We start from the raw sequence: 9,637 nt of genomic DNA, 5'->3' as shown, positions 1-9,637 counted from the left end.
TGTATATATATTATCTATATATTTATATAGATTTTTTTTCACAGTCGAGGAAATACGTCCCAAATATACATAATTATGATTGCCTTAATTTAATGTAGGACAAAGTGTAAGGTCACTGTAAAAGAAGTGACGAGTAGAGGACAGGTGAAGACGGTGATCACACGAAGGACCAATGAGGAAAAGAGTAACAGTTTCACCAATCTGGAATGTTCCATATACACATATATATGGGGGGAGGAGGAAACACAGCTTACACATATGACTAGAAATGGCGAGTGAAGAAATGCTAACATTTCTTAATTAAGCACTGCCCCCCCACCCCCCAAAGCCGGTTACCACCCCTCCCCCTCCCCGTAGATCAAAGATAATCAGAGATTATTCAGTATTTCGTACAATGATATTACAAAGTCAGAAAACAGAAAAAGCGTGGTTCGGTCTTGAGGAGATCCAACCGCATTTGGAGTGTTCTACGTTTTAGTTGCGATTGTCAGAATCAACCTGTTCATTGCGGTTTGTCAGAAAGAAAGTTTACAGCTGGTGGGCACTTGAAGAAAAAGCTTGCTAAGAAGCCAGAAACAGCAACTTCTGAAAGTCCCTAAGAATCCCTTTCCCCGAAACATAACATGGCATCCAGAAAACCTGGCTTTTTTTTCTCTTTTTTGTTTTGAGACAGTTTGTTTTCTTTGAAAAGTCCTTTTGTTTTACTTTTTGCCAAACCTCTTGAGCACCTCACTCTTTGAGAGTGTTTCAAAGCTCACAGACTCTCGCCCTCTTTCACAGTTTGTCTTTGTTTTTTTTTATCACTGCATTACTTTGTTCACTTCCTCATTACTGCAGCTTCGTTGCCTCGGCAGTCCTGCAGAAGTTTATCGATGTCTCTGACCACCTGCTCGGCATCCATGCCTCCTCGGCTTGGCTCTCCTCCCCCGTGCTCCAGCGCTCCATCCGGTTCGTTCGCCGTTTCCTGGCTGATGCGTGAACGTGCCTCGAGGAGCACTTTGGCTACAGGATCCGAGGCGGCTAATGCGCAGTACCCCTGCTCTCTACTCTGCTTTCCAGGAGAAGTGTAAAGTCCATTGGGCCCTTCGTAGTGGCTGGTGCTAGGATTGACCTCAGCTCCGTCTGCGACGCCTTTGGTTCCCTTGGTAGGGCTGCACGAGGCCGAGGGCACTTCTTGGAGCAGTGGACTGAGCGCACGCTTGCCCTTGAGGTAGGGCTTGACGTTGGCCACCAGGACTGCATGATCACGCCGCTCCTTGCCAAAAGTGCAGAAGGTCTTCTTGCCGCTGGTGTTGCCCGTTGCTTCATAACTCTCTGGCTCGGTAGCCACAGCCTCCATTCCTGCAGGTACAAAAAGGTTGGTGCGGTAGTCGAGTCCCTCAGCCTGCGCCATGCCCGGTGCCGGAAACTGTGGCATCCAGCAGCGGTCCGAGTGACCCAGGACCCGGCACTCGTCGGTGCAGTTCACACAGTCCTCTTCTGCAAAAAAAGAAAACAGACAAACAGTTTTTCAAATGCATCCTTGATTGTTTTAAGGCTCCAAATCACTTTAGAGTTCAATACAGTTCAACTGTCTGAGGCCAGTCTCATGTTCCCTTACCATTGCCTCGTGCTTTTCTTTCAAAGACTGTCAATGAATAAAATCGGCCTGTTAATAGAGTAAGAAAATGGATTCTTGACCCAGTACCTTGGCTATCAACTCCAATATTGGTGTACAATTTTACCATAATACTACTATTGAAGGAGTTATTCCCTGTCAGACAAAACGAAACAAACAACTCTAGCTACCGTTTCCATGTTGGTGTGTATCTGTTTAAATGGTCTGCATTGGATTTCAATGCTCTGCTCAGATTGCTTGGCCATTTCATTGTAATATAATAAGCTACAGCATATGAGAAGATGAAAAATGTTGAGTGCATAATAGAAGCTGGAAATGAGATACTACGTGTGTTCTTTTGAACTTGGGGCTTTCACTCTGGCGGTTTGCTCTAAAACATAACAAGAGAAATTGGTAATGTGAAAACTGTCATGTGGACCAGGAAGTCTCTTCTGCCAAACTATGCCTTAAACAAGTGTAGTGCCAGGTGTAGTCGGTCCTCTAGCTGTCACTAGATACTTTGGCAGGTTTCAACACTCAAAGTGTTTACAGCTATAAAAGCCATTTGAATGACACTGCAATTGACCAGAAACAAACCTTTCACTGTGGTCTTTCAGCAAGCTCAGGAGAGACATTTACTCATCACTGACTTCATAAAACAAAATTCTAAAATATCTTGTAAAGGTGATGATTGTCTTTCAACCGTTTTTCGATCCATATTTTATGAGAACGTTTTCATTCAGTGAGGAAGTGGCTCAAATGGTTAAAGCTCTGGGTTGTCAGTGGTTCAAGCTGTTACCGTTGGGCCCTTAACGCTCTGTGCTCCAGGTGGTGCTGTATCATGTCTGCCCCTAAGTGGGGTGTATATGAATCTGACTGTGCTGCAATATAGACCAGACAAATAAAGGCTTCTTCTTCTCTTCTAGAATAGAGAGCCTGGAAGAGGGGAGGTATTTGTGTTGTCAGAGGCGTGTGTTGTTTTTGTGTTATAAAGCTCTTATGTAGTACAGCTAGCATTCCTGAGACATGAAGTAGTCTTTCTGCTTTCAGGGGACAGAGGGAGTGAGAGCAGCTGGTTGAGTGAGTGTTTTGAATGAGTATGATCAAGGAGATGGCAGTAAAGACTCTATCCTCTCTCTCTCTCGCTCTCTCTCTGTCTCAATCATCCCTCTCTCTCTCTCTCCGCCCCCCAGAATACACAAAACAACAACAGATCCGTTTTGGCAAAAATGTCTGGGGCTGCGTTCATAAATCTATGTCACTGGGCTTTGAAGCTCTCCCATGGCAGCCCCTCATGTCTTTCAACCTCTGCATGCTACACGTGTGTCCGTGTGTGTGTGTCTGTGTGTGTGTGTGTGTGTGTCCGTGTGTGTGTGAGTGTGTGTGTGTATGTGTGTCCGTGTGTGTAAGTGTGTGTGTGTCCAACCTTTTCATCTTCATTCTGGATTATTATTGGTTTGGGATTTTTGATGGCGTGTAAAATGGGTTCAGGAATTGTAAATTGGGGAGAGAGAGAAAAAAGAGAGAGGGACACGCATTCTCTCTCTCTCTCTCTCTCTCTCTCTCTCTCTCCACACAAACACACACACAAATCAGGCCCTAGTGGAAAAGATAGACAGAGACTGAGAGGAACTGAGGGATGAGAGGAAGAGGCTGTTCTGTGAATATTCCAGTTCAAAGGGATGAGTTATGGCTGCGCTTCTGATACAGCATTCGAAGTGTGTGTGTGTATGTGTGTGTGTGTGTGTGTATGCATGCGTGAGAGTCAACACAAGGCAGGGCCTTCTGCTCTGGTGCAGTGATTTATGGCTTACAAACCAAGCGACATGCTGTGTATATTTAATATTTGAAGGATTTCACTTTCTTTTGCAAGGTAAGCGAGATCAAAACTAAGAAACCTCCCTGAATTCACTAAAGCTATACATGACCAAAAATATCACGTTAAAGCATCTCATGATGGCTTGTTTCCTTCCGGTCTGATTGGGTGAAGTTTAAAAAAGGGAATCAAGAGACCTACTGTACATGAACCTTCTAAATGTGTCTAATAACAATAATAACTCTTTCTACATGAAAGTGTCCACGGGTTCTTCTGTTTATGTCTTACTTCATTTATCATCTATTAACTTTCCTCATTTAATTCAGGACAAGGTGACTGACAGCTGGCTAACATCACCTTCACCATTTCATCATGTTTTAGCACTACAATAGGCTGTGGATACATTTTAGCCCTGTGTGTGTGTGTGTGTGTGTGTGTGTGTGTGTGTGTGTGTGTGTGTGTGTTAGTAATACCTTATGAGAAATTGTAGATTCCTAATCATCTTCCTCGGGTGAAGTGTGTGTGTGTGTGTGTGTGTGTGTGCGTGTGAAACTACAGTATAAATTTGTAGTGAGTGCGCTCTACTATCTCTAACGATCAATCAGTATCTAGTTCAGGGGGCAGCAACTGGCCAACTTCAGTTCAAATGCGGCTCCAGTAAAGTATTTCCTTTGCAGAAACGATCAATATGTATTTCTAAATATATATAAAAAATACTGGCTTCAATTCAGGACTCTAGTTTTTTCTGCGATTTTTGTTTAGAACAAAGAGATGAACATTAAGTTCACCTCAAAACACACACACACACACACACACACACAGACACACATACACCACACACACTCACACGCACAGACACACATACCACACACACTCACACACACACACAAACACACACACACACAGAGAAGAAGGGAATGAAAGAATGAAAGGAGCATTTCAATTCATGTGCATTGGAAAACTAAAAGAGAATAAAAACTATTAATTTTTGGCTGCAAAAATGGCAAAAATGAAATGAAATGAAATATGATCAGCTCTTTCTGGCTCCTGAGTCACTATTGTTGTTGATTTCACTGAGTGTGGCCAACTGATACCTTTCCCTGCCATTCTGCTGTGTGTGTATGTGTGTGTGTGTGTGTGTGTGTGTGTGTGTGTGTGTGTGTGTTTAGAGATTTGGGAAAACTGTTTGGGAAAAAAAAAATTCTGATTCATCAAATACGCTGATGTTGGGGATGAGGGTGTGGAGGGTGTTGGGTAACATGTGTGTGTGTTTGTTTGTGTGTGTTTACTTTAAAGCCCAACCAGCCTTTTTTTTTTACAATAAAGTGCACTGCATCTCAAATGTCAAGTTCTCTCCTAAGGCTTTCCACCAAACCTCACTCAGGCTCTCTCATCTCCCCATCTATAACAGTTATCTCCTGTGCTCAATGCTGACCCTACACACACACACACACACACAAACATACACACATGCACTCACACACACACACACACACACACACACTCACACACAAACATACACACATGCACACACACACACACACACACACAAACATACACACATGCACTCACACACACACACACACACACACACAAACATACACACATGCACTCACACACACACACACACACACACACACACACACACACACACACTCACACACATTCCCTAACACCATCTTCAACATCAGCGTATTGAATGAATCAAAAAACATTTTTTTTCAAGGTTTCCCAAATCTCTAAACACACACACAAACACACTCAAACACACACACACAAAAACACACTCAAACATGCACGCACACACGCACACACACACATTCAAACATACACACAAATACACACACTCAAACAGACACACACAGATTTTTGGTGACCTTTTTGGTGCGAGTAGATAATAGAATAATAGAAATAAATAACATATAAAACACACTGTATATACTGTATATAATGTCACATGCTTTAGACAACATTTTTTTGTGTTTATCTTTATTAACAGCATCAACAAACTTTTGCACCTCGTATTAAATGTTTGTCCTGTTTGTAAGAAATACATTTTTCGAATGCCGCTCTATCGGTTATATAGTGTGTGTTTAATAAAGATCTTTGGATCCTGGTTCATTTATAGAGCCATAAATAAAATAAATGAATCTGTAGCATAAAAATACGATAATGTTCTTTTCTTTCAGAAACAGTTTTTTATCTTTATATCATGTAACAGGAACATGTTGTGTAGCCCTGCTGCTAACGTCTACTGCATAGTAGTATAACGTCCTGATTCATATTCATATTCACAGGCTGCCATTTTTAATGAGTGCCAGGATTATTATAGTGAGAACAGCTGAACCAGATCCACTGCTCCAAGTGTGCAGTACAACATAATCTGGACTTGAAGGGAATATGACTTCTCAGGACTGATTGCTCATTCAGAGCGGCGCATATTAAGGCATAAATAATCTATGGCTGACACGTCTCTCTACACAGGAAGTGAACCGTCTATAGATTATTCATGCCTGGGTGGAGTGTGTGACCTTGAACGCTTAACGGTACGGCACGTGATGCGGACGGGAAGGCGTCAGTTTGCTGCTGGATACAAATCTGGAAGCCATCAGGAAGTGTGATGTAATGCACACAGGCACAGGGTCTCACACACACACACACACACACATACATGGTTATTGGCTTTTTTAGATCCACTTAATTAAAGCTGTAAAGCTGCTATTCCTGTGCTTTCCTGACTATCCGCACACAAATCTATATATCGATCGAAATGAAGAGCCCTCATTTCTGTGACACTATATATGACCAGTGGGATCAACATGCATTATCTCTCTCAGCTGCAAGGCCAGGAATTTCCTATCAACTCCAAAATTACTAGCATTGACAAGGAAAAAAAAAGGCGCCTCACTGTCAAGGCAGACGGTCTCATTGGAAATCGCACAGCTACAAGCACATGCTACGATTCACCTCCGGCCATTTATCAGGCTAATGATGTGTATGGCAAATCTCATCACGCTCCGTGTCCGGGAATGTCTGTAGGCACAGGGGAGATGTGAGAAGGCCACGGGTTTTATGTGACTTGTAATAACGGAACGTCACGTCGGGGTAACATTATCGGGTATAAGGAGCTTGAATGTGGTGGTACAAACCCCGCCCACCTCAGTCTAGTAGCCAATCACGACAGTTACCACCACAAGATTGTATTAAAATATTCAATTAAGCAATCAATAAAATGCTTAAACAAGTAAAATATTTTTAAACAGGGGTCTAATAAAGGGTTTTGATGTAAATGTAACCCGATTCTGCTGAAAGCTGGAATTATGAATGTCCTTCACTGAGCTTTTTAACATGATGGAGTTTCTGAGGGGAAAAGAAAAACAAACAAAGAAAAAACTTTTTCTCCAGAGAGTGACAGAGGAATCGAGGACAGTTCGAAGTAAACAAGCGCTCGCTTCACACACTCCAAACCTAGTCCACCTTCTTCAGTGCCAGTTTTTCCCTTTTCCCTCTCTAGATCTTTCTTTCTCTCGCTCAGAGAAAAACGAAGAAGTGTGAACTCTTATTTTTGTTGCGGACAGCAGGGGGGAAGACAGAGAGAGAGGGAGAGAGAGAGAGAGAGAGAGAGAGAGAGAGAGAGAGAGAGAGAGAGAGAGAGAGAGAGAGAGAAAAGTAGTAGCTGAGTCTCTAGTGTATCCCTAATACTCAGACTGGGTGCATTAAGGGCTTCTGCCAAATCTTTTATTAGCATCCCTATTTTTCAGGCCTGCTGTGTGTCTCTCTCTCGCCAAGCTGATCCCACAGCAACGCTAGCGGCTTGCTGCTTTGCCTAGCTCATAACCACAGACCTCTCTATCTCTCACTCCCTCTCTCAATCCCTCTCTCAATATCTCTCTCTCTCAGACAATGTGTAATAAAAAGACAAAAAACCCTAATATGTATAAACAGATACAGACAAATGAAAAAAGCCAAATATGCAAATGTGAAATGGAAGAAAAGTAACGAGTGCAGTCTCTCAAATCTGAGAAGAGGAGGGAGAAAGAGAAAGAGAAAGAAAAGGACTGGGGAACAGAAAGGAAGAAAGAAATGTTTAATAACATTAATGTTCTACTTATTCTGTAGCGATTAGAAGTTTGGTATAATAAATCAGATACAAACACTTAAATACACACACACACTCATACACACACACTCGTACACACACACACACACACACACTCGCACACACACACTTGTACACACACACACACACACAATCACACACACACTCGCGCGCACACATACACACACTCGTGCACACACACAGAAACACACACACAAACACACACATGCACGCACACACACACACACACACACACTCGCACGCACGCACACACAAACACACATGCGCGCAAACACACACACACAGAAACACACACAGAAACACACACACAGAAACACACACACGAACACACACATGCGCGCACACACATACACACTCTCGTGCACACACACAGAAACACACACAAACACACACATGCACACACAAACATACACACACTTGTGCACACACACAGAAACACACACACATGCGTGCACACACATACTGTACACGCACACACAAACACACACATACACACACTCTCGCACATACACAGAAACACACACACAGAAACACACAAACGAACACACACACTCGTGCACACACACAGAAACACAAACACACACACATGCGTGCACACACATACACACACTCGTGCACACACACAGAAACACACACATACACGCACACACAAACACACACATACACACACTCGCGCACACACAGAAACACACACAGAAACACACATACGAACACACACACATACAAACACGTGCACACACAGAAACACACACACATGCGCGCACACACATACACGCACACACAAACACACACAGAAACACACACATACACTCACTATGTGCTAAACATTCAGTGAAGCACAGCCTGATTTCCCTAAATGCCATCCACATGCCCCACACACTGCCCTGTTCACTGGCACATTTGATTACCAAGCAATAAGATTTATGACTCGACGTACATCCATACAGCGACAAGAAATGACTCAAATATACTACAAAATTGAATCTTTGTGTGCAGGATAAACTCGGGCCAAAGCACAGGTAGGATGTGTTGGAAAAACTATCAAGAACGATAAGAAAGAAGAAGATTTTATGAGACTGAGCACTCGCTGCAACTGTCACTCATGCAACACACAATGGGACAATTCAACATAAAGACATTCTGATCCCATTAATAAAATACACAAAAAATATTATCCTCTTTATGGATGTTAAATAAAGCTAGTTTTTTAATAAAAAAAAAAATAAAAATGCGTACACAAAACACAAATGTGACATTTTAGCCTATTGTACTGTAGTCTCAGGTGAGACTGTAGTCAGATGCTGCAGGTGAGTCAGGTGATTGTGTGTTTTTACAGTATACAGTTCATGTTTTCTGTATTGTGTAAACAGCAGTAGACAAACCACTGGTCCTCTCTATCCACAAGTAGTTACTTTACTTAGACGTCAAACAAACGGAAGAACAAAAGACTGTGAGTCATAAATAAAAAACACACTAAACAAAGTAAAAACACTGGAGAACATCTACAGGACTTTTAGGATGATGTATAGAGCTTTTAATAGAGTATTATTAAAAGGACTCGTATTCAGCGACTTATATCACAGAAACAAATTATTTCATGAAAACTAATCAACTATTGAAAGATTTCACAAATTATCTCAGGAAAACCAGTTTATCTCTGTGAAACCAATCACCTCATGAAACATCTCACAAACCATCTCACGAAACCAAACAATCTCATGGAACAAACATATCATGAAACCAAACCATCTCATGGTACATCCCCAACTGCTCTGTTGCTCAGATCGTTAATTCATAAACTATTAAACAGGTATCGAGCTGGTTACAGACTCAGTGGAGCTCATTGGCTGTGGAGGTATTTGACTTATTGGATTAAGGTTAAGCCTCCATCAGCTGGCTTGTGGTATCAGGAGATTTTCAGAATGCTTCCATTTGAAGGAATAAGTGGTGCACTAAAAGGTGCTCAGATACTTTATACATGTTCTGTCTAGTTTTTTTTGCCACCTTATCAGATTATAAAGAAACGTTAGACAGACATTTACTGGAAAATGTACCATTTCTTGTCTTGTCTTAAAAAAACGTCCCTTGGTGTTCTGGCCACCAG

At 42.1% G+C, this 9,637-nt stretch overlaps 1 protein-coding gene across 1 annotated transcript in view; it reads right to left on the bottom strand.

Moving 5' to 3' along the window:
* Positions 1-363: 363 nt before the first annotated feature.
* Positions 364-9,637, bottom strand: part of pcdh17 (protocadherin 17) — a 58,454-nt gene continuing 49,180 nt past the window's right edge. Inside the window, exon 5 of the mRNA XM_060876159.1 lies at positions 364-1,479. Coding sequence (XP_060732142.1) covers positions 818-1,479 — 662 coding nt within the window. The 3' untranslated portion in view covers positions 364-817. The remainder of the gene's footprint in view (positions 1,480-9,637) is intronic.

The sequence above is a fragment of the Tachysurus vachellii genome, chromosome 1, assembly GCF_030014155.1.
Source record: "Tachysurus vachellii isolate PV-2020 chromosome 1, HZAU_Pvac_v1, whole genome shotgun sequence".
NCBI lineage: Eukaryota > Metazoa > Chordata > Actinopteri > Siluriformes > Bagridae > Tachysurus > Tachysurus vachellii.
Note: the sequence above shows the minus strand (reverse complement) of the source record. Positions and strands in the feature narration are given on the sequence as shown.